Source organism: Trachurus japonicus, chromosome 10 (assembly GCF_045865225.1).
Source record: "Trachurus japonicus isolate A0001 chromosome 10, Traja_1.0".
Lineage (NCBI taxonomy): Eukaryota > Metazoa > Chordata > Actinopteri > Carangiformes > Carangidae > Trachurus > Trachurus japonicus.
This window is the reverse complement of record NC_140916.1, coordinates 7049693-7073552: the sequence shown is the minus strand read 5'-3', so window position 1 is coordinate 7073552 and position 23860 is coordinate 7049693. Positions and strand designations below refer to the sequence as shown.

The 23860-nt window shown below is 42.1% G+C and overlaps 1 protein-coding gene across 2 annotated transcripts; it reads right to left on the bottom strand.

The window, feature by feature from the left end:
• Positions 1-10887: 10887 nt before the first annotated feature.
• pitx2 (paired-like homeodomain 2) lies at positions 10888-22063 on the bottom strand. 2 transcript variants are annotated; one of them, XM_085789056.1, is made up of 4 exons: positions 21601-22063; positions 18883-18952; positions 13616-13827; positions 10888-12722 (listed from the first exon to the last, which is right to left on the bottom strand). In XM_085789056.1, exons 2-4 carry the CDS (start codon positions 18926-18928, stop codon positions 12165-12167), a joined length of 816 nt encoding a protein of 271 aa, XP_085645182.1. In that variant the 5' UTR covers positions 18929-18952; positions 21601-22063; the 3' UTR covers positions 10888-12164. The 2 variants fall into 2 exon arrangements, with proteins under 2 accessions (XP_085645182.1, XP_085645181.1); XM_085789055.1 differs by lacking the exons at positions 18883-18952; positions 21601-22063 and adding an exon at positions 14460-15294.
• Between the last annotated feature and the right edge of the window lie 1797 nt (positions 22064-23860).

Sequence of the window (23860 nt, the reverse complement as noted above, 5' to 3'; positions counted from 1 at the left end):
CTTCCGTATCATTAATGACAGTATATGGTGACACCTTCCAGTGGGGATTACCACACCGTGTGCTCTGGCTCTCCCACCGTGCGTGGTAATGAAGCAGAGCTGTGGAGGCTGGAGGCGCAGGCGGCGGGTCGCTTTCCACCAGAGTTTACACGGCAGACGACAAAGCTGGACGTGACTGTCTTAGCGGAGATTAAAACTGTCTGAGAGAAGCACAGAGAGAGAAGAGACGGAAAGAGAGAGAGAGTGGGGGCTAGTTGTCTTTATGCACTTGTTCAGTCAACCTGCTTGTGCAATTTAACAGCAAATCACTGGCTAACAGTCCAGGAAATCAGAGGGAAAACTGGGACAGAATAGGTTGTGGTCACTGCTGTGTGCTGTGTTTCAGCTGAAGGACACGAGGAAGGAGCAGAAAGATGTATGTGAAGCTAAATGGATAAATGGTTGTTTCTCTGCAAAACAAGGAACTCAAGTCTCTGTCGATGTCATGGTTGGATCCAGTGGATCTGTTGTCTTTAAGGTCAAATGGAAGAGAATTTGTTCAAAGTGTTTTTTGTAAACATGATAATCATAATCATATGGCATCCCACTTACAGATACAGCATCACGTTGAATGTGGGTCTGGAAGAACATGGGATTCTGATCAAAACTTGTATTATTAGCTACGGGCCATCAACTAATGTGAGTAATGTTCCTCAGCAGAAACTCAGCAAACACTGACAGTAGAAGGACAAATCTCAGATTTATCAAATTAAGATGTCGTTTATCATCAGTTCTGTATGAACATTAATAGCAGATGTTCAAAACAGCGTGGGAAATGCTTGTAATTTACATACAGGCTTTGATTCGTAACAGGTGATGTTTTGTCATTTCGCTGAATGACTGTTGGGAGAAGGAAGGGGGAAAAAAAAAAAAGCAAAGACGGCACTTAGCGAAGAAATCCCACTTCGATCACGTGTGATTTTTATCCTGAAGGAGAAATCTGCAAAGTTATTGTTTTTCATTTTGGAGACATCTTTGACGCAAACTGATTATTACTGTTGTGGTTTTGAACTTAATCTACGTAGAGATCAGTTGGCAAGCAAACAGTGAGTCAGGATTGTCTGCTGCTACAGTCTGACTTCACAGGCCTCTTCTCTTTATTCTCCTCAGACGTGGCTGCTGGTGCCAGAGCTAACTGTGCCATTCGTCTTCTTTCTGCGGCTTAATTGAAACCATTTGAAAATGCAATGCGCATCACTTCCTGCGCTTTAATATGACTTCTCACAGAGAGACTGTAGAGAACAACAACAACTGTTTGTCATGATTAGGGATGTCACAATTATAGATTTTCTTGGTACGATTATTGTCAGAGAAATAATCGCAGTATTGCGATTATCACGATTATTATGCATTAATACATTTCACAACACTATGAATGTGTAAAATCAAATATAGTCAAAACATAATTACATTACTAATCTCTTAATATAGGACCAGTTATTAATCCACTGGGGGAAGTGTTTGAAATATTTAAGTCATTAATTGTCATCTATATCAAATGTTTAAGTTTATTTTAATCATTTTTTTCACAATACAAATGACACGCTAACATTTAAATTCCTACTAATTCAGTGTTACTTTAGATAAATGGACCAGTATCAGTGCATTTACCTTTACTTTGGCGTCACATCTGCAGATATGGTTCCAACATCATCTTTTTCAGAAAGTGACGGTATTTAGGAATCTTTACGATCAATTAATTTTGCCGTTTAATACCACGATTAATTGTGAAAACAAGTAATCGTGACATCCCTAGATGATTTACAACCCTAACGTTAAATTTTTTGTGACAAGGTTGTAGCCTATATTATTACCTCCACATTGATAATCATTAAAGTTAGTGGCTGACACCCCAGCAGCTCCACTCCCCCTCCAGGTCTCTGCATATGTTCAGATCCTGTGGAGATCAGGCAGAGAGAGCAGATCTTAGAAAGATCAATACTCCTTAGTGGATTTCCTATATCAACCACAGTGAAATCCTACCATCTGTGACGTATAGGTTGAGCGTATAAGTCACTGCTGGGTGGGATCGAATCCAATAAGTCGCTTTCCACACCGTCTGTTCTTGCTGGGTTGGAAATGCTGTAGGCTGGGAGAGGTGGATGAGTGGAGCCACCAGGTGCACCAGGTGGAGTCTGCCCCCTCCTCCTCTCCCACTAGTGCATTGTTTATTTCACATTTCACTGCTGTCCATCTAGAAAGGTCATTTATGGAGGTTATTTGTCAAATTCGACATCAGCAAAAACAATAATCTCTCCCTTTCCCTCCCTCCCTCTGTATTAACTGTGTGGTGCATGGTTATATGAGCAGCGATCACTGTCATGGTGATCCAGCCTCCTGTGCAGCTGAAATGATGCAGATATATAGAGTCTGAAATGCACGTATTTGCTTTCTTGCTAGGAGTGAGTAGAGGAGACTGATGCCACTCTTGTGTCTGTAGCATCTCCACATAAAGACTGGATTCAGAGAGAAACGGCTTCCCTGTCTTATGTTAAAAGGAAACACAACTCACCCACTATATCACTTCTGATTTTAATATTCTTATATAGTTTGATGTCGTTGCTCCTGATCGACTGCTAGCTGATGGTGACTCAACCCAACCTCTCAAACAAACCTACGTAAAGCTACAATGCTACACTTCTGAAGGATTCAAGCGAAGTTGAGATATAAATGTTAACTGGTGAGGTTTAGGTTTGGCTTTTCCCACTTATTTCCAGTCTTAATGTTGACTGTAGCTTCCTATTAACACACAGACGTCATAGAGTGGTATCAATCTTCTTGTTTAACACTCATGTAGAAACACAAATATGTTTATTTCCCAATATTTGCAGCTATTTCTTTAACATTATGTCACTTCTTGGCCTGAAATATTAGTTCACAAAAAAGCAGTTTTGATTTTAACTTTTATTCAACACCACAGCTTTTTTTTTTGTAGGCTATCATTTGTAACTTTTTGGAATTCCATAATAAATCCATGAATGAATGAGAATCAGCACCTCAATGTTGAATTTCAATACAGCCTACAAAAACACAACCATATTGGAGGAAAAAGGTCAGACTTAATCAGACATCATGATGTAATAATAAAACAATAACATAATGTGCATTTCAAATAAGAGATGGGGGGAAAACATGGCAAATAAACCAACATTTACAGTGGTAAAAATGGAAAAAACCAATCAATATTTATGTAAAAAACCCCAGATGTGTCAGTTTTGTGTAGTCTATAACTGTCTGTGTACAATAGTTGCTTGTTTCAAACAGCTGCTCATCAACACAAGAATAAACCTCTGGAGAATTGGTAACCAGTGGAGCCAATAGAGATGGAAAAGTCAATGCCAGAAATTAAACTTAATAATAAAAAAAAAACATAACAAGAGATCTGAACTTGCACTAGGGAAAAGTGGAACTTCCAACATCTGGTTTTAATAATGGAGCAGGCCAAATAAATATTTTTTACGAGGAGTAAACATTTAACACTTCAGACAGCAGCAGAGTTAACTCGCAGTGACTGAGCGGGCACAGCTTCTATGTTTTTGCTCAATGACAGTCTGTCGATGGAGGCACAAGTTGTTGAATTATAGGCTGGTCTCTGTAACCACAAGCTGCTGCTGGCAGGATGGTCAGGAGCAGCGACAGCAACAGGCTCTGCAAGAGGGGGACAAAAAAAAAACTTATTGCAATGTAACAAAAACTGTGAATTACATCATCTGTTCATGTGAGAAAAGGGCTGTTCCCTATAAAACAGCAGCTAGTAGTTGTTTATTAATATATGATTTTTGCACAGTTTCACACAATGTTGTTATATTGTCTATATTGTTTGGGGAGTTTTTATGTCTGCTGTGTGCATGTGTTAAGTGCAAGGTCAGTGATTTCGAGATTTGATTTGCTGTCGGCCAAACTAAAGATCTGACTTCCTCTCAGTGACTGTTGCAACAGAAGAAAAAGCTGACTGCACGAATCAGTACGACAAAACGCTGAAAAGAATTACGCAGTCCTCACCAAAAAAATGACAGATTCATCCAAGCGTCCTCAGTCATCTGCATAATGAGAAGGGATAAAAGCATGCATAAATGTTTTGATGCTTAGAGAGACTATTCTTTACTGCAAATCTAAATGGCATATTTTCTGCAGACACCCAGTCAGACTGCCGATGAAGACTTAAAATACCCAAGTTTTAACCTTCCTGTTGTTCTCGGGTCAAATTTGATCCACTGTCAAACATTTTTATATCATTCTTTGGTTCCTTACTGATCAGTATTGTAATTATTGTGTTTTATTCAAATTTATAGCATCTCTGGCCAGATTTGACCCGGCCACTACAATGAGATGATGAGACACAGGACACGTGAAATGATTTCACAAGAGTAACTGAGTTATGCAATTACTGGATGATCATTTTATACTTTGTGTTTTATAAAAAGTCAAGAAATCATTATGAAGGTTAAATTCAGTCGGTAACTGTAGTAAGAATCTGGTTTTAGACGGGTTCGGAAGTTAAACTTCAACTTCCTGAAACTCGAAATGTAATGCTATATCCTTCTGTTGTCAGGCATTGCATTGGATGTTTGAGATGCATTGCACATTGCATTACAGTTTTTGCAGTAAATGTGAATGATTTAGTTGAATACTTAAGCTCATATTTATTCTCTTTTTTGGTAAACATGAATATATTCTTTAAAGACAAGTTTGGGGCTTGAAAACAACTTATGTCTTGCATAGAGTTTTACTGTTACACATAAGCTGCTTTACATTATATCATGCCTGTTCCTGTATTTCTTCCTTATTCCGTCCCATAACTCGACCACATGAAAGCACAGAGGTTTTATTTAGGAAACACAAATTTCTGACTTGTAGCTTTGAACTGAGAGGTGGCATTAGTGGGGGGATAAATGATGTAAAGCTTCTCTTTAAGTGGTCCCTCTCCATAATATTGTGCATTTCATGCCCAAAGACACCATGTTTGTACAGCTGGAGAGTCAGATCAGTGTGGAGTGTAACATTAACTGTGCAAGCGTTGGAGGCATTTTGTTTCCACCAGGACAGAAAAAGAAATTTGCTCTTTAAACTGCGGCGCTTGGAATTTTTTTTTTTCACACATTATTTGTGTGTTTTTTGCATACTGTTGAGATGGAGGTTGTTGTGAAGCAGGTGGAGACACGCCCTTAATGTTTTGCTTCTGTTACAGTAAAATGAGCAGTTATCTGATCTTTGATTTTTCCGATAAGGCGGGACACAGGCAGGATTTCATCTCACATGAACCGGTGAGAGCACGAAAGCGGCCGCTAGACAATTTCCACAGAATTTTTCTAATTCATTCTGCGTGTGAGGGAGAAATTGTACGAGACGAAATGAAGAAAAAAAAAAACAAAAAAACAAACAGAAGCACTCAGGTGTAATTTTCTACCTGAAGTTGGAGCCTGGGAAACTATTGTGCCAGGGCTGCTCTCGTCAGACGCAGACTCGGGGCGGCTGACGGCGGCGAACAGGGGTAAACGTCAATTAAGACGTTACAGTTAGATGACAGGCCTAAAGAAAACAGCGCTGAGAGATGCCATCTGGGGCAGACTGTGTAAACTGAAGGTGTCTGAACACGATGCTTCAGATAAGGTTAAAATGTTAGCAGCTTTAGACTTGTCAGGTTAACATGAGGAGGCATGAGGAAGACTGTAGGTAGCCTGTGTGTGCCTGCAGGCTGCCTACTTTTTCCAATTACGCTCCTTCCTACACATTTTCTAGTTTTATTTCCCATAGATAATAAATACACAGAATTTATTCACGGATAATGTCCAATAGGAATAGAAGATGTACTTCATGTGGTCAACACAGAACATAATATAGGACTGCATGGTTTTCCTGGCAGCTGGGTAGGCTGACCTTAATGCTAAATAATACCACTTGAATGGCATTTTTATCCAGAGGAGTTTGAGCATGCAGGCTCTCTTCTGCAATAACCTGCTGAACACACACACAGACAATTCAGACGGTGCCAAGAGCAAACTGAGTGATTAATGCTCTCTCACTGCTTCCTTTTTATGTATTCTTTTTTTTTTTTTTTGTAAAGTTATTTAACTCGGGGAGCAAAATGGCTCCGAGATCCCTCCCAACATTTACGCTCCAGAGCAGCGGAGGTGAGCGACATTCAAAGGTTTTGGTTTTTTCCTAAAGATGCCAATATGAGATATTCCTGCACAGGCTTTTAAATCGCTGCTTTTCAACATATATCACACCCACAGGTAAACAGTGTCCTTAAAGATTTGATTCCACCCAACACAGGGTTTGTTTCTTCTGTCAAATAAATGCATGAGTCTCTCCTGATGGATCATTTCTTCCCCTCCCCACTATTTCAAGGTCCAGGAGAGCCGTGCTGCTGCTGCTGCTGCTGCTGCTGCTGCTGCTGATCTCCTCAGTATGCTTAATGTGTAGAAATTGATTTGGAGAGAAAACATCTCAGATGTGTGTTTTGTTTTCATTTTTCTTTAATAGAGCTGGAGCAAGCAGGAAGTGTGTGCGTCATGAAATTCGCCCTGGTTATCTGCTTTCACACGCTCTGGCCAGCCGCCTGCCCTCAGACAGCACCGAGCCCCCACTGTGAGAGGAGCCCGCGCACCACTGACAGACACACACATGCGTAGAGAACCACACACATATATACACACACAGCGGACAATAGCATAAGAAGATGCGCTTATTCACAAGCATGGAGGCATGAGGGAACACCAAAAGCACGTTTAAATCAAACCCTGAGGCAAAGACACATTTTTAACTTTGCTTAGTGTTAATGCTTTAAAGCAGAAGCAAGTGATCCGGTGGTTTTGGCTAACTTCCTGTCAGCCGATGGAGTTAGCAGTCCCCGCCCTCGTCCCTACGTCACCACATTCACGCGCATCCCTTGGCTGCACACACAGAGAGGACCGCCCCTTTATGCCGTTCTCTCTCCTCATTGGATAAAGGTTGTAGGATACAAGGAAAGTTTTCTCCTCGGCTTACAGCAGAGCAGAGTGACTGACAGACCCGTGTTTCGAACCAAACACTGTATGTAAGTGATTGCTGTCGGAAGATATAACTATTTAAGACTTATATTAACACAAACATTCCGCTTACTTCTACTTTAACTTTGCTTAGTGTAAATGCTAGTGAATGTTGCTGCATGTGCGGATAAAAAGCAAATTCTACAAATAATCCTGCGTCGTTCAGTGAGAGCACTGAGAGCACAGAGAGCAGGAGTCGGTGTGTGTGTTTGTGTGTGTGTGTGTGTGTGGTTCTCAGAGTGGAGCAGAGATGGACGCTCATGCATCCTGTTATATAGAGAGAACTTCTCCTCGGGCCTTAGGTGAGGGTGAGAATGTGTGAGGTCACACCATGTGACCTTTAGCTGAAGCTGCTGGGCTGCCATTGGTCCAGAGCCAAACCCCCCCTCCCCTCCTCCTTCTCCTTCTCCATACCCTCAACCTCAACCACCTCCCCCAGACACACAGCAGTCCTCTCCGCTGCCTGACCGCTGCACACAGGGCCAAAGTGAGGACATTAACTCTAGTTGTGTTTGGAGGTAGTCTGTGTAACCTTATGTAGCCATTAGCCTGGAGTTGTGTGCTTTAAATAAAACACATTGATGAATATTACACACATATGTGTTAAGTGCGTGTAAACCTGTGCGGGATACAAGAAAGGTGCATGTCTGTAATTTTTTTCACTTCATGGGTTTGTTTGGTGTAGATTTGTATGTTTCTTATGAGACACGATCATGTGCAGATTGTGGAAAAACAAATCCCCCCCCCCACCTGGGACCATGAAAAACACTTTATCTAACTCAAAGAAACAAACTTGGCTCTAACAAGCTGCAAACTGCTGCTGGTCTTTGGAGGTTCTAAAGCAGCTCGGTGACCTGCTGTGATTTAATTTAGCCCTGATGCCTCATTGCTTACTTCAAAAATAAACCACTGATCAGAACCACGCTGTAAATCAGAAATCATCACCTTGAGTCACAACAACCCGCAGCTCCCACTCCCCCCCACCCCCCTGCAGCTTTTAAACACACAGAGACACTTCAAATAACCACAACCTGAACCTGCAAGACTGTTATTCTTCATGGCTGTAAAAGCAGCAGGTAATTTTGAGGTTGCATAATTTGGAGTCAAGTCAGTTCCACAGAAGGGATTTAAGTTGTCCACTCAGAACTATTCTAATGTTGCACATTAATATCCAGTGTTGAAGTATAAATTAATCTGTGGAGGTGGAATTGTGCAGTAAATTGGTGTGTGTGTGTGTATGTGTCAGCGAAATTGTAGTCTTGCAGTAGTTTTTGTTTTAATCAGAATTAATGCAGATATACTATATCCTTCCGTGTGTGTGTGTGTGTGTGTTTGTGTGTGTATGGGTGTGTGTTTATTTGTCTCATGCACATGTCATGCAACTTCTGCAGAAAAAAATGTTAAATTTTAAGAAAATGCAGTGGTAGAAGTCCAGGCCTCATTAGCGTGTAATTAGAAAATATGCTCCCTGATAACGTCGTGTGCACAATATTATACCCAACCCGCTCAGCTCAGCTCAGCTCAGCTCTGCTTTAAAGCCGCCGCTGCATGAATATTGACAGCTTGTTAATTATTTAGATGAGGGACTGGAACGATACATGTTTGGATATTTGATTTGCACTTTCTCGCTTTTTTTTTATTCTTTCGTTCCTTTTCTTTCTTTCTTTCTTTTTTTTTTTTGTGGAATTCCCACCGGAGAGTTGAGGTGAAAGCTGTGTCGGTTCGCTCCGTTTCCTCACATTGGATTTCTTTCTTTCTTTTTTTTTTTTTAAATTTAAATCACCCTGGCGGAACAAATCTCACATTAAGATGTACTAGTGTGTTTTATAGCAAAAACTGGCGGCGGGAGATGAGATGTGTGAATTTGCTTTAACCAGACACTATAACTGCAGAATTGCATCTCTGTTGGAACATGATCTACATGCGGCCAGTGCATCGCTCAGGTGATATTATTAAGCTCAGGAATAGGTCGTTTTCTATTTTAATACGAGTTTGGTTTGACGCATAAAAATCTGCAGAGTCTTAAATTTGAATTAATCTCTGATTTAAAAAAAAAAACTGAGCAGAGTAAAAGCAGCACGATGCAAAAAAAAAAAAACTCCTTTAGTGCAATAATCAGTGTTTTTTTGTTGTTGTTTTTTGCATTGAAGCTGAGATGAGCTCTTACCTTGTGCAGGCTGGAGAGGAGAGGAGCTCCGCAGGTCCCGAGCGCCGTTTTCAGCCAAATGAAGATTTCCCGGTGAAGCCTCGTCTCTTTTCTTCAGGTCAGCCTCTCTCTGTCTCAATCACATGTTGATTGTGCGGGATGTGTATTGACGCTGCAGACTTTGCGTATTCGCCCCTACACAGCAGCCGAGGCTTATCCCCTCTTGTCAGCTGATTATTGCTCCGCGTTACCGTTACTCCATCAAAAGGTGGCACCACAAAAGAGCGCGCGGCTTTGTGATGTGTTTTCTTTTTTCTTTTATCTCTCTTCTAATAGTAGAGAATGAGGAGTTCAGGCCTTAGCGCAGAGAATCACTTGAATTCATTGGTGCAGAAAGAGAAGAACTGTTCTCTTTCTCTCTTTATCTCTTTAGTGTTTGTTGTTTAACATTTTGTTTTCTGAAAAATCAGCATTGGGACTAAGTCTGATTTATTTCTCTTCATTATGAATCCCCCCCTGAGAGGTGACCTCCTGCAGCACGACACCAGATCCTGAACCAGATCCTTCAACAAGAGGCTGTAGCCGCTCTCTGCTTTCACAAAAAAAGACTATTCCAGTTGTTTTAATGGTGAGAGTGATACAGTCAGAGCTGTTAAATTAAATCTAACACAAACTCAAACAGCGTCATGGAGGTGGAGGGTGCACCCGGCTCGGCCCTGCTTTTAAAAAAAATGTTTTACCCAGACTCGAGAGTGTTTTTTCGGGGAGCATGCGGTGCTTCCTCCCCGGTGTCTCGGCTCTGCCTGCAGCCATGAAGCTGCTCTCGACCCCCCCACCACCACCACCCCTCCTCCTCCTCCTCCTCCTCCTCCTCCTGCTGTCAGCATCAGCCCACATACCTCTGTGTGTGAGCTTGTTTGCTCAAGCTTGTGAATCATAGTTTCCCTAGACCGTGGCTTTGTTTTGCTTTGGTGCATTTTGCGCACTGTAAAGCATGACTTCAGAGAAAAAAATAATAAAATTGCAAAGTTACAAAAGGAAGGCAAACAGATGCATGCGCCAGACAGGCAGGCAGGCAGGCAGGCTGCGTGGAGAGCAGCTATGTTTGGAACAAAAAGAGGAGCAGGACACGGCTGTATAGCTAAAACACTAAACACAATTAGTTTTTTTCTGGTTAATTTAAGGATCCAATTAATTAGTAAAATATAAATTTGGACAGTTCCATCCAATTGATGCTTTAATTGAGTCGAGTGATGATTGGATATTGTGGATATTGTGGATTATAGGAGGTTTCCTAATAATCCACTTGAGAGAAAATCTCCTCTGAGTTCAAACACAGGGAGAAAAAACAAACTCTAATGGACTGTTGTCACTGTTGTGTGGTCCAACTCCTGTTTGTTGATTCCCGTGTTATTTCAAGCACCAGTGACCAGCCGAGGCCCCTTTGGCTGAGCAGGCAGACATGTATTCAGCAAGTTAATCTGACGGAGCATCTCGCTTTGCTATGTGTATTGGAAGCGGCCCCATTGTTTTCCTCTATAGATTAGCCGCACAAGTTCCTCACATAATCGAAAGGCTATAGACAGGACTGTCACTGCTCTGCTGTCCACTCCACTAACACTAACACAGACTCCAACACAAAGATTCAATAATAAAAGTCCTTCAGCAGAATGTTTTTGAACAATATATTTACTTCCATTAAATAAAACACAATAGTTTTTTTTGGATGTTGGAAAAAAAAACATAATTCCGTACCAAATAGTATACACAGAGCAAAAAAAAACCAAAATAATTTGTCGCAGGAACATTTTTGATGCTTCTTTTTTTTTTAAATCCAGAATTGCTATTCTAAATCGATATTCACACAGACATTAATAATAAATTTATAATATGTTAGAAACACACAACTGGTGCGTTTTAGTATGTACATTCCCTTTTTGTTTGCAAGCAAAACATGATTCCTTTTTAGGGTTTTCTCTTATTTTTTTTATGTTTTGTTTTGTTTGTTTCCACATGCGTTGATAAATTGAACCTGGAGAGAACTGGAGGGTTATAGCGCATTCGCCTCGACAAACAGGAGATGATAATTCAAATATATATATACAACCTTTTTCAGTCAACAATTAACGTCCAAAATCCACCAGAGAAAAAAAAATAAAATAAAGAAACAACCCTCCTCGTGACGAGCTATGAAAAATGAACCAGGCTTGTTGTGTTTTTTTTTTCTCCTTTTTTTTTTTTTTTTTTAGTTTTTAGTTGAGAGTTTTTTTTCTTTCCTGTGGTGCAGTGTGAAGCAGAGGCCTGGACTCATCATCATCATCTTCATCATCATTACCATCATCATCATCATCATGAAAGGGGGGAATAAACCTAAAAACTCCTATTTCAGTTTGACTCCTCGCTGAGCTGGAGCTGAGCTTTGTTTCAGTGGTTCAGTCTTCTAGTGCCCTTTTTTTCTTTGAAAAATGAAAAAAGTAGTTGTAGTAGTCTCTTGTTCCTGTGGCCGGCTGTTTGTAATTATACCCACGCGCACACACTGCAAAAAATGACCACCATAACGAGCCATTTAGTCTCAGTACTCAACTTAAAAAAAAAAAATTAAATAAAATAAATCACATTTTTTTTCCTGAAATTAATGAAAATTAAAATCAACCAACGTGAAGCGATGGAGGAGAATCTCACGTGTTTTTTTTTTTATTTTGTTTTAATGTTTGGGTGATATTCAAACTAGTAAAGTGGCAAAATCCTGAGATGTTCGAGCTTAGACCAAGAAAATGCCAGTTTCTTATGAATTTCCCCCAATCACATTAAAAAAAAAAAAAGTCAAATGAAACCCCCTCGCCTGGTTTCCTTACCCTCTTTTTTGTGAGGAAAAATAACACTTGGAGCGTCACTACCAGCCACTGATGGCCTGTCAGGGTGGGGATTTTTTGCAGTGCAGGTAGGTATTAGACTGGTCTGTCCACGGCGTATTGGCAAGCGCTCAGATTAGTCGCCGGATTCTGCACACTGGCGTATCCAAAACTCGAGTGCTGCTTGGCTTTCAGTCTCAGGCTGGCCAGGCTGGAGTTACAAGTGTCCCTGTACACATAAGGAGGGGTCGGAGGCGCGTAGGGGCACGCCGGCGTGGGCACCCCCGAGTTGAGAGACGGGTTGCTGAGGTTGTTCAAGTTATTGAGGCTGTTGAGGCTGGAGCCCGGCACGCCCGTCACCGCCGATGGCACCATGCTGGAAGTCATGGAGGATATGGAGTTGGGCGGCGAGAACATGGTCTGCGAGGACAAAGGGTTGACGTTCATGGAGTTGAAGAAGGGGAAGCTTTTGGTGGATAGGGAGGCCGACGTCAGGCCCTTGGCGGCCCAGTTGTTGTACGTGTAGCTGGGGTACATGTCGTCGTAGGGCTGCATGAGTCCATTGAACTGCGGGCCGAAGCCGTTCTTGCAGAGCTCGGCTTGTTGGTTTCTTTCCCGTTTCCTCCACTTGGCTCGTCGGTTCTTGAACCAAACCTGGAGCAGAGAAAATCAGAGGATTAGAGATTATATTTAAAGATTATTCTAAAGCCTGTGCATTTCTTGCATTATAGGTGATTTAAAAAGAAAGAAAGAAGAAATTTCAATTACAGTCAAACTTCCTTTATCTGTTTTTTTTGCAATCGCTGCTGCAGTTTAAATTAAATAAATCCATATTTCCTAACAATCCCCACTGTGTGTGTCTGTATGCGTGCTGTAAATCCAGGCAGGCTGCCGCTCTGATTGTATCTGAGCAGAATACACACCGGCCTGTCACTGCAGCGTCTTAATGTGGCGCTGGATGTGTATTCCCCCTGCAGGCTTCCACAAACACGCTGACCTTCATCACACAACGCCAGGGCGACAATCGCAAAATACAAGCTTTGCACCTCTTTCACACGAACAGGCGGAACACGACTGGTATCTGTCACCGAGCGAGAGCCTTCACGTTAATAACGAGTTGTTGCTCTTAACAGGCAAATAACAGGTTGGCACTTTTTCTTTTCTTTTTTTTCTGGTCCTGGGTTTATTATAAAGTTACAGAAAAGATTTGAAGTCTGCCGAGAACAACAAATTAAATTTGATTATTTTGCAATGTGTGTGTGCAGGGGGATTGTAATTATATTTAGGCTCACAGATAAACATGTACAGTGTAATTAAATAGAGCTTGAAGCAGCAGTATATTTAAACAAGACTTCTTATTTGTTTTCAGCTGAAAACTGTGTCCTAAATTATTTTCAAGGAGATTTCAGCCGTGCGTAAAGTTTGGTGTGCGTGCGTAATAATCCTAAAGTGTGGGATATTTAGAGTTTCAACTGGGCGATTGGCACAAATCACCCAAGCATTATACGCACGGGGTTGTATTTGTTTACACCCAGGGGAACACTCACCCTGACCCGGGCCTCTGTGAGGTTGGTCCACACGGCTATCTCCTCCCTCGTGCTCATGTCCGGGTAGCGATTCCGCTGGAAAGTGGCCTCCAGTTCCTGCAGCTGTTGGCTGGTGAAGTGAGTCCTCTGCCGCCGCTGCCGCTTCTTTTTCGACGGGTCATCCGAGGAGTCGTCGTTGTTGTTGTTGTTTTTATTTTGGATCTTTTCTTTTTCTGTCAAGAGGAAACGAGTTATACTTTAGTCAGGGGTCAGAGGCGGATTAAGGCCTTTGTGCTACAGCGAGAAGGGGAAGGGTGAAAATTCCCCCAAACCTTATGTCACTCTGAGGGAAATGGATGAGCTGTTGAGCCTGAGAGAGGAAACGCTCTGATCCATAAACTCGCTTTATTATTATTTCATTATTTATTTATTTATTTATTTTGCATCGCCCCATATTTTCTAACGACTTGTGGTAATCTTGTAATTTAATATTAACACTGTGTGTGTCTGAGTAGATGCCTGAGTAATTTTAGTTGTCACAGTACGAGCACTCTTTCATTCACATGACACAGAAACTTTTCACCACACACACACTCACTCACTCACAAACACACACAGCCTCTCTCTCTCACACACATACACACACACACACACACACATACATACACACGCACACACACACGCCAGCGTCAAAACTAATTATCCGAGTAAAATGACAGCTGTAATCTGCTTGTCTGCATGCATGTAAAACTCCCCGTGCGTTGATTAACGGGAGCCATCTTTTGTGTTTGATATGAAGGATGACAATCCGCGGCGCCTCGCTGAGAGAGAAGAACATCTGCAACGAGCCCCGGGCGGTTCTTACCGACTGACTCCGGGCTGGACGTGTCCGACACGGTGTGCACCTCCAGCCGGTGTTTCGAGTCCACAGACCGCTGCAGCGGCTGTAAACTAGAGGCCATCGCCAGAGCCGTGTAGTGAGTGGAGGCAAGTTTATTCCCCGCGAGGTGGTGATGTTCTGTGTTTAATGGATCCCTCATAGAGTTCATGGGTAAAAGATCGCACCGCTGGCTGTCAAAAAGCAGATTAAGTCCCCTTTTAGTACAGGAAGGATAAGCAGAAAGTCCGACTGCGGAATGTGTTCAGCTCTCTCCAACAAAACAAAAAAGAAAAACGCACAGCAGCGCGGCTCCTCTTGCGGTTGAGCAGAACCCCTCTTTGTGTTAAAGCTGGTAAAAGCTTTAAAAAAGGCCATTGGGTGCTGCCATGGCATCGGTGGCGAACGGCGGCTACCTCGGCTGACTATCAGAGTGACAAGGACAGGTAGGTGATATTAGATCCAGAGGCATACACACACTACACCGCTCTGTGTTCATTTCAGCTGTTGCCTGCGCACTGCCCATCCAACTGCGCCTCTCTCCAGACCTCCACGTCACCAGCTTGCGCCCGCCCCTATTCTCTCTGACAGGCACATCCATGTGGATATGACGGCGTGCCCGACCAACCGGAGCTTTGCTAGAAACGAGATATGTCTGCCAATGTGTTTATGCCGGGCTGGCGCTTATTTTTTCTCTTCCAAATAAAAGCATGTAAAGAGAGATGGGACGCACGGTGTACCCGAGGCGCTCCGAGGCGGCGTTGCGCAGCAGCCCAGGACCAAATAAAAATGAAAATAACACAGTTTGGCCTTATTTTATGAGATGGGTCCAGTGGCCCAGTAAAACGATGCACTTCTATTGATACCAGAGCTGAGCCGCGTGCTCACAGGCTCTGTCACCGCAGTTTACTCTGGGAGTCGATGTGGATGAAGCGAGCCACTGAGAGGATTGTATTGAAAGCACAAAAGAAAGAAGAAAAAAAAAACGCACACTGAATATCAAACACAACAAACCCTGTAAGCCCACAGAACAATGATCCTGTGCAGGGACACGCGTTTTTTTTTTTAACTTCAAACAGAGGGAGGTGCAGGGCCGCTCCAAAAAGTGTCTGTGCGCACTTGTCAACTGACGCTAACTACCAGACATGTACAGTATGTTAAAAAGAGCACATGTGCAGCTGGTGCTGAATATGGAGGATGCAGAATTTCAAGTGGGCTATCATATGTTCATTCAAAGACACTGGGGGGGATACGTGAAGTTAAAAAGGTGGTAAAAATGACTTTGAAGGCGTCAAAGACATGGGGAGATGAATACAGCGCGTTTTCCATCACACGGTGCAGGAACGTGACTAAAAACTGACCCAAAGTGGTTCCACTATCTATCCACTCGCCACATCCTCCTCCTCCTCCTCCCCCCGTATGTAGCCTCCATGCTCGGGGAACAGCAGCGTCAGTCATATACCGGTTGTCAAATGAGGCGACCCTCTTGACCTCCCCACAGTTAAGGTTCAAATATCCATTAAATCAAACCGCCGGAGCCACAGTTAGTTAACCGCGCAGACTCAGTGTGTTGACGACGGATTACTTCATCAGAGCTTAACTGGATCTCCCTCCTCACTCCTGCGTTTGGACCCCTCAGTCTCAGGGAGCACGCGTCTAGTGTTTTTTCTCCTCTTTTAATCTGATAAGACTCTCATTTGCCTAAGAATTTCTGAAGGAGGACTTTTAATGAGTCTGACTTGATATGCCTACAGGTTTTTTTTATTTTTTTTTTATTCCCCCCTTCTCTTTTATACACACGATTCCCCAAGGATTGTGATGCGTTCAAGCACAGTAAACACGTTTAATCAAACAAATGTGACTTTAATTTTCAAGGTGCATGGGAGACGCAGAGGGTGGAGAAATGTCAGCTGGGTAACAGGTGACTGAGGGCAGGCGACATCCACGCCAACTGGGGCAACTCATAGCAGGGTGCAAGTTGAAATCATCATCATCACCACCACCACCACCACCACCATCATCATCATCATCATCAACAAATAACACACTTCCCATCTCCACGTGGCCGGGCGGACGCCCCATTCAACCAGCACATTTGGATTTGGCGCTGTTAAAAAGTTACTGGGCTAATCCCGTGAAAGCCCCTGATATATAAATACCAGCAGACCATAGCTTACAAAACACACACCCTCACACACATACACACGCATGCACACGCACCGAGGGAGGGGCGATGCTTTATCAAAAGCAGGGAGCCAGCCACCCTCATACAGAGCAATAAAACCTTGTTTGGATCGTCCCTGAGCCATTGAATTAAGATGGTGGATGTTTTTCCAGTTACGACCATTCAAGCATAATTTAATAGCTGCTTATTTATAATCATGATTATATTTAATTTCATACGGATACACAATCACGCTCTCAAATTCCCAAAACAGCTACTAAAATGTAGGTTAAAGTGTGAGAAATAACCAGCAGGCTTATTTTAATACTAATATTCATAATTATTTGTATTATTTTCATGGTAATATTAACACACGCGTTTTATTCTGAAAATGTAATCTGTAAAGTTTGGCCATAATGAACCGTTTTATTAAATGTGGTAATACAGATGCTATGTTCTATGTCTAATTTGTCGCCAGGCAGCGATCAGTGTGTTGCTCCCTTTCCCCTTTGCAGCCGTATTGTAAGACTAAACTTGAAGTGGATTATCGGTTTCCTCTTCATTTCTACCTTCTGAATGCTTTATCTCTCTTCTGCGGATTACTGCGCGCAATAGGCCTCTGTCATAGAGGGCCATTAATTAGCAATTCAGTCAATATAGGGGGAGACGACAAGGCTTTTTACATAGGATTAAGGAGACATCAGATTCCTCCATTAGTATATTCCTCCTCACGAATGGGCTTTCATTATACATTTAGTTTTCCCCGGAGTCAATCCAACAAGCGCTGCATATATTATACAGCAGAACAGTTGACGCTGGTGTGTCTATATTTACAAGCATCATTCTGCCCCCCCTGCGCCTGCCTCTTTCTCCTATTTTATTTTAGTTTTCTTATTATTCATAATCAATGATCGTTGACAATGTGCAGCTCTGCCATGACGAGCTCGCGCTCTGCCACACAGCCCCCGTCGATTCTGGCTAAATGAAGCAGAATGAGAGTTATTGGTTATTCGTTTAAGACCCTAACAAGACTTGATGCCATTTCCCCTCCGCACGGGAGAATAATTAATAAATCCCACTTTGTCTCGCAGGATTTCAGCTTGTGTTTAGTCGTGTTCTCGTGTTTTTTTTTTCTTCTAGGGTGTTAGTTTGGAAAGCAGCGTTTATGAGAACAGATCTGAGCATGGTTGAGGAGGATTATTGAAGAAGAAAAAAAAACGCATTCAAGTCGGTTTTGTTGCTCCGGTTGAACGACTTCTCTGAGCCAAAGACCGTAAAACACAATTAAATGTTATAATTAGATTTATAATGTTTATCTTTAAATTGCATCCCATAACGTCGCTGCAGCGCTGTCACCCTAATCACACGCTGAGCTGATGCTGCTCACTGTTTTCTGCCTGCTTCTAGTGCAGCAGCACTGCTGCAGCTGCAGGTCCACATCTGGCCAGCAGGTGTCCCTCTAAGACAAGAACATCCTGGACTCACTCAGCTGCTGCATAAGCGAAAAGGCCAAAATATGTGGGAGCACCTCAGAGCAAATTAGTGAGATTCACCGCAAAATATAAACATAACGCATCTTTTTTTTCTTTTTTTTTAAAGAAAAAAGAAAATCACATTTTCAATCTGAGTCTTAAAACTGAAATTATGATGAGATTATTTAGGGGGAATTCAAACACAACTGACGCTCTGGCCTGTATTTTCTTTCTGGAGAAATCACCGCAATTTGACCTGTTCCATCAGAGGTTTTGATGTTAACACAAAACAATAAACTCAAAACAATTAGACTCATGTCAGCAGAGCAGCTCCATCATTTTACACACAATCAGTTTTAAGATCAAGACATCAGTGTTTGCGCCTCTTCCTCAGGGACTTTAATCAGGTAATGAGCATTTTTATTATTATTATAGTTAATAGTTTTTACTCAGACTTGTCAAAGGATATCAACTAATCCGTTTTGAGATTTTCCCCCTTTTTAGCCAATACACGTTTATTTACGATTATAGGCAGGAAGGGTTAGAATAAAATATACTGTAATTAATAACCAATATTTGGAAAAAGAACACACATGTATGTGTTTGTGTGTTAGTAAGGCGATCACTATGTAAAGGCCTAACAATCACTATAATGATTATTATGCATATTTGGAATTAATATAATTATATTTAATATCATCTTTCCCACAGACCTGTTTAATTATTCCTGCTGGAGGAGACGCATCACACTGGTTCCTGTGGCGCACGTACTCACCTATTTGCGCGCAGGTGGTGGCCAGTTTGCGGCAGTGGGAGTCCATTATAGCAATTTGAGGAAACCGCTTCTGTAAAAAAGGAAAAGAAAAACAGACAAAAAGAGCCATAATTAGCCTTGAAAGCAGGTAAACAACCTCCTGTGCGGTTCACCGGCAAACTGCTCTACCTGTGCAGGCAATAATTTGGGAAGTCAACATATAAGACCTAAAAGAATAAGTGGTGTGCTGCAGAGGATGATCATTAGGACTGAGAGAAAAATGCTGGTGGTCTGGAGGAGGAGACGGGAGGTGCTGCAGGAGCACTGATGTTTTAATGAAACAAATATATAAAAATATATCAAATACAGTCGAGAAGACTTTAAAATATGCATATTGATAAACCTGTTTTACTCTGAAAGTATCAGTCTTTAAAAAAATGCGTCGGTGATCGATTCATTTCTAATTTGATTTAACCTGAGTCAGGAAATGGCTACAACAGAAAATGAGATCTCTACTTCATGAAAACCTCAATTCAGTAAAATAAATGAATAAAATAAGTTAAAAATAATGGAAACAAGATGGTTTTCACTGTATAAAAAAAAATCATCACTCAGCTGTTTTTTTTAAATTATTATTATCATTCTCTATATTATGGTTCATCATGTGGTGTTCTATTTTTTTTATGAATGTAATATTTCTTTTTTGTACAGTCTGATTATACATATATATTGTATAAAATCCGCCGTGTTCTGCATGAGCCGGGTCTTGTGTTTGGGTGCAGCCTGCAGCAGTTGGAAGTGCAGCGATTCCGTAGTAAAATCACGGGATTAGAGTCTGATTGAGATGTCTGTCGGTGGGATATTACAAAATTCATTATCGCAGCCCCTCATACTACCTCGATATGAAGTTACACAGATGGGGTTTTATTAGTCCAGGCTCACACTGTTTGCTTATGATAATTCAAGTCGGGAGGAATTTGCATGCAGTCATGCTGTTAACCATTTTCCTCACTTCTTCTCTTCACCTGCTCTACATCATCTTGTGTGAGACGTTTTTTTTTCTTTCTTTCTTTCTCTCTCCTTTAATTCAGAAGATGCAGGTATTGGAGGTTAAGTTTTACACGGTGTGGAGCTATACCTGCGCAACCTTTCCTCTCCTCACCTCCCTCCCTTCCCTCCCTCCTCTGGATCCCCCCCACTGCAAAATGAAATAGTGGGGGTCAGGCTGTAAGGTGGAAGGTTATTGTGTGCGGCTCCGTGTTATCTAATCAGTGAGATTTAATGAGGGGGGTGCCTCCAATATTTCAGCCTTCCCAGCCTTATTCATACAGTTCACTGTATTTTATTTTTAGAGTTAAAATTCAGCAGTGATATATATATTTTTTTATATATAATGGGCCTTTTTTATTGTTATATTTGTTGGTATAATTAAGTAGAATAAAATAAAATGTGATTATTTCTCTTATAGAATAAATTACAAGTAAAAAGACAGATGATTAATATAAATTACGTTATGAAGTGCGCAAATTACGTAAATAATGTACGTTTAAGTCAAATAAAATGTTTCCTATTGTGCTAAATTGAGAGCATTTAAGTTGAGATGACATCAACAATATCGAGATGCATTAATTCTTAAAAACTATTGATCAGAGATGAACTGAACGACATCACTTTTAATAGATTTGCATTATACATATCGTACATTACATCTGGCACGTGTAATAACGATAACAATGGCATTACTAGTTAATAATAAATGGTGGTTGAGTGGTTATGAAGTGTTGATAAATGTTTGTATATATATTTATATATAATTTTCCCTCAGCTGTTGCAGTGGCCGGTCTGAACTCCCATCTGTATAAACGCTGTGATTGTTTATATTCATGTCGTTCACCCATTCATTCTCACTTCACGGACGCTCCACCAGCACCAAACAGTTGATGTGCATCAGTGACTCACATGGCACGAGGCCCAGTGCAGACAGAAAGCTGGCATTGCCTCACACTGGCTTTACTTCTGAAATTAACACAGTAGAGCATGAGACTGCAGCCTTTACCGGGAGATGAATCGACTAACCTCCACCATATGGTCCTGTATTAATTAAAGGCGTGAGACCGTGAACGCCCCTCCACCACCACCACCACCACCCCACTCCCCAAAAAACCCCACCAATTCTTATCTTCTTCTTATCACTACAGACTGTATTACAAAGGGATGTGCGTCTGAACTTGGTTTACTGACTTTCTGTGAAGAGTTAGTCATGATTTACAGAAGACAGTGAACTCACCATTTTATCAAGGCCAGAGTTTGAGGGTTAGGACGTTTTGTTGATCAGCTGTACACATTTTAATGCATTTTAGTGGCATTAGTGTTGGATTTTTTAAAAACCAAACCGTGAAAACACCAAAATGCATGTGTTATTTTCTATTGACTTTTTAAATATTTTTCATAAGACAGAAGAGAGGAGAGGAGAGTCTGGTTCACCTTCCCCACACTCCATCACCTCTCCAACGATACATCCTTATCAGTCGCCGACCTGAGTGACGGACCCTGCTCTCTCATCACTCCATGCTGCTTCATGTTACAGTAAAGCCACGGCTTTGAAATTCACATCAGAACAGGCCAGAGAAAGAAAGAAAAGAAAAAAAAGGTGGAACAAATTCCTCCACTTGCATTAACTCACATCTCAGTATTTTTTTCCTTCTAAAAACGCGCCCGCTGCTCCTCCACTGCACTTACCAGTCGTGGACACCGGTGGGGTTTGGCTCTATCTACCCAGCCGTCGGCGCGTTATTCTGCAGCGAAGAGTTAAATTCCAGCGTCCGCACGCGTTCAACAAACACCAGCCAGCCGCGTTTAGAGCCGAAAAATTCAGTCAACTTTCAGGATCCAGTAGCGCTGGAGTCTTAAGTTTCTGTCCGGAAATGTGAGCGTTGCATGGATGAGACTCCCCCGCTATGTTATCCAAAAGGAAAGAGGGTAAAAAAAAGGAGGAGAGACACAGCGCTACCTTTAGGATTGTTTCATTTATGCGCATAAATAACCATCTATTTACAGCGCGAGGAGAAATGGCGAAGGAGGCGCTTTGATCCGAGTCTCCCCTTGGTTCGTCCTCTTCTGTCTTCCTCAACTTTTTCCCCCTAGAAAGACGCTCCAAGAGTGGCGCATTTTTTCCTCCTTCTTTTGAGCTCAGAGAGAGGGACCCCGCGTGTGTGTGTGTGTGTGTGTGTGTGTATGTGTCTGTCTCTGTGTGTGTATGTGTGTGTGCGCTTTTAAAGGGGTGTGTTTGTGTATATATGTGTGCGCCTGTGCCTGTGTAGTCTGGCTGAGGACAAACTTAGAGCCTCTCAACTCTCAGCAACAATCACACACACACAAAAAAAATATCCAGAGTGGAATCTTTAAAAAGGACACTGGCATGTTATAAAAAAAACACACTTAAAAATAATAATAAAACGCTGATATTCCTGTTACTTAGCCCGCCCCGGCGCGTTTACGGTTACACTGCGCCATTTGAGATGCAGGGAAGCAAAACATAGAATGGGTCAATTTGCCTAAACCCAACCTGTAATTTAAAACAAGCAACTCAACTGCTTATTATCTAAACTCTGTGCGCGCAAAAATAAACAATAGTCGCGACCACAGATTCATGACTAAACCCACTTTACTGGCAGGTAATTTAAATAAAATACATATGAAGCCACTGACACTGACTCCTGTTCCAGCCCCTGTTATGTAATCACCACCATTAGAGACCAAATTAATGCTCATTTAAGGGCCATTTCACACATCATCATTTGTTTAATTTTCACAAATCAGCAAAGCAGAATATTTGCAGCATGTGGGTGGAGATGGGTGCACATAGGGGGGCTGTTCCGGGGGGCCAGACAGACCTATGGTGAGGCGGATTTATGTGCAGATGAAGTGAACAGCTGGCTCGGATGCAAATGTTCTTTATAGATCCGTTTCCTGAGATACAGACAGATTTTTTTTCTCTCTCTCTTTCTTCCCCATTCGCATCTTAAGTGATGCGAGCAGACCGACTGGACGAAGGCCTGCGCTCCCCTCTCCTAATCCTTCTTTTACATTTTTAGTCATACTCCCATTAAACCAGTAATTAATGCGCACATCCACACGGGAATTTCCAGTCAAAAGGGGACACACTGGAGCAAGACGTGCGCGTCACGCACACCCCCCTCCCCTAACCCAAAGAAATGTGGTGAATCAGACACTGGTATCCAAATACACACACACACGTGATATAATAAATCCTTATCCTTACAGAATGAGTAATAATGAGAGTGGATGTAATCATATTATATTCTGGTTTCCTACAGAGGCCCAGGAAGGCCACTCTCCGCTGGCATAAACGCGCGTGCATGCTGGGTGCATTGAGTCAAATGCAAACAAATAAGAAAAAAAAAATCAAATCATCTTATTTACCAACACAGCTCATTTAGTGCTGCACAATTTGACCCTTTGGTTTGCTTTAATATTGGATTGTGATATGGCACACGCACCTATAAAAGCACAATCATGTGCACACTGACACACACCTACACACACATACATTGCAAGTAAAGGAGCCCAAAGCACGTGCAGAAAACATCTTCCACATCATGCACATCTTCAAATCACGCCCCTCCTGCACAGAGGGAGAAAGAGGGTGAGCGGCGCCTGGAGAGGCGTGATGGTTCGGCTATATTCTCCTCTTACCTTCTTATACAAAGAGAGAGAGAGGGAGAGAAGAAAAAAAATCAGTGGAGAGCCTCCTCTTTCTCACGCAGAAAGGTGCAGAGGAATGCCTGAAGTTCAGAGAAGGCTGGCGGGTATGAAATCTTTCGCCTCGGGGGCAAACCGGCGGCTTCTTTTCATTTCAAGCGCTTATCGATTCGCCGTTGTCATCTTTGGCGACGCAGAAGGACACTTGAAAGAATTTCTGATGGGGCTGTGATGTGAGAATCGGGGTGACCTGCTCCGCTGGTGTTCTCTCCTGATT

Bases quoted from the DNA above. Each gene is read 5' to 3' on its own strand.
- pitx2 (XM_085789055.1), bottom strand. From the start codon at position 14,643: ATGAACTCTATGAGGGATCCATTAAACACAGAACATCACCACCTCGCG. The intron at 13,828-14,459 runs GTAAGAACCGCC...TCCTCTTGACAG, and splicing joins GTCCAGCCCGGAGTCAGTCG to AAAAAGAAAAGATCCAAAAT. The intron at 12,723-13,615 runs GTGAGTGTTCCC...TCTCTGCTCCAG, and splicing joins TCACAGAGGCCCGGGTCAGG to GTTTGGTTCAAGAACCGACG.